The 1,878-nt window shown below is 39.8% G+C and overlaps 1 protein-coding gene across 1 annotated transcript in view; it reads left to right on the forward strand.

Annotated features, from left to right (window-relative positions):
- The window catches only part of LOC116694194 (phosphatidylcholine-sterol acyltransferase), a 14,790-nt gene that overhangs the window by 3,822 nt on the left and 9,090 nt on the right, over positions 1-1,878 (forward strand). The window contains exons 3-4 of the mRNA XM_032523747.1: positions 779-894; positions 1,111-1,206. Coding sequence (XP_032379638.1) covers positions 779-894; positions 1,111-1,206 — 212 coding nt within the window. The remainder of the gene's footprint in view (positions 1-778; positions 895-1,110; positions 1,207-1,878) is intronic.

Raw genomic sequence — 1,878 nt, forward strand, 5'->3', positions numbered from 1 at the left:
ACCAATTCTCATTTACAAACATGACCTGGCCAAGAGGCTTCATAAATAAATAGGAACATACTGTACAACTTTACATAGTCAAACGCATGACACATAGAACAAGCAACCGAATTAAAAGGAGATAAACATACTATACAACTTACATAGTCAAACGCATGAACAATAGAACAAGCAACTGAATTAAAAAGACAGTCAACGAAAAAAGATGAAGAATAAGAGCTTAAATATGGTGTATAATAGATCACGATTGTCGCAGGAACAAGAGTCAGCAATGTAATTTTGGAGGTTTTGCTTAAAGGTGGAGATTGGCATCAGAGATGTAAGTTTCAGGGTATTTTGTAGTGTATTCCAGTCATGTACTTCTGCAAAGCGGAAGGCATTACGTCCAAAGGTAGTAGAAGTAGGAGGGGTACTAAATTAATCAAATACTCGATCTTGTGTGTTATGAACGGCATGAAGAAGAGATAACAAATAGGGAGGTGTCTTGCCCAGGATCGTCTTGTATATAACAATATAATGCATATGCATATAATGACAACACTGTCCCTATACCTCTGCTGCCCTAAACCTTCCTGTCACTATCAAACATTCTCTCATGTGACGATGGAAATATATATCTGAAAAAGCACAAAAATAATGTACAACTGTCTTGTCGGGTAGTGACTAATTCAGTCAGACAGGACAATTACACTGGGGGAAGCACAATATCTTTGTTCTTTTTCAGATATTATTATTGTTAGACTGACAGGAATGTCCATGTCCATTTTTTGTGCCCCAGACTTGTCTACAATAGAACGACTCGGCAATCATCCAACTCCCCAGGGGTGCAGGTGCGGGTGCCAGGATTTGGGCAGACATATCCCATTGAGTTTCTTGACCAAAACAGACTGGCTGGTGAGAAAAAAATGAGTCTGTACTGGTAGATTTGGAGTTTGGGATTTGTGGATTTTGTTATCTTGTCCATGAATTTCTGTGTTGGAATAGTACAGAAATGTCAAACGATTTCATAAAAAAGCCATGTACATGCACTTTGCAGCTCAGCTGCTTTGTACCAAGTAATGTTGATTTAGAAATCTGGTGTTGACTGAGTCTGCTGCTCGTTTTTTGCAGGTTATTTTCACACTATGGTGCAACATTTGGTCAACATGGGCTACACCCGAAATGAGACGGTCCGAGGAGCACCGTACGATTGGAGATTAGCTCCTAGTAAGTAGCAAAACTGCACATGCACCCTCAAATACACACTCACGCTGCACTCTTAAAGAGCTCTTTGTACAGTAGATCGAGCCTGTGTTGGCTTGGAAATTGTAGAAAAAGTACACCAGAAGTAAAAAAGGAGCCTGCAGGCCAACTCGGCTTGTTCTTTTTAAGTAATAATGTCCTGTGTAGTAAAAACATTAGATGATAAAACAAAAAACAAATGTGACTCATAAAGGCCCCTTTTATACAAAAACTAATTTAAAGCTCCACTAATACATCTTATTTATATTAAAGATGCAGTAATTGCTTTTGCCATTTAGTCAGTGAGACAAGCTTTATTTTAAAGTGCCCATGTTATTTTGTGTCTTGGTGCCTCCACTTGCTTACAAACCTGGAAAAAAACTATCCATACGGTTTTGAGTGAGAGAGAGGTTTCTGAATGTCCTCTGACTTCAGTCTCCGGGTGAGCTGTTCACAATCTGCACGGCTCTCTACGTCACTAGTCGAGACGAGGTGGCTAACCATAGCATGCAAGCTCGTTCTCAATGGCAATACACTACTACAACACACAATAATTCACCATAATCTACAAAAGAACTACCTCCGTGTCCCTGTTCTGCAGGTACTCCACAAGTGGCCCTTGTTTAGAAGAAGTCTCCCAGCTAATCCTGCCTTGTA

Source organism: Etheostoma spectabile, chromosome 8, assembly GCF_008692095.1.
Source record: "Etheostoma spectabile isolate EspeVRDwgs_2016 chromosome 8, UIUC_Espe_1.0, whole genome shotgun sequence".
In the NCBI taxonomy this organism is placed as follows: domain Eukaryota; kingdom Metazoa; phylum Chordata; class Actinopteri; order Perciformes; family Percidae; genus Etheostoma; species Etheostoma spectabile.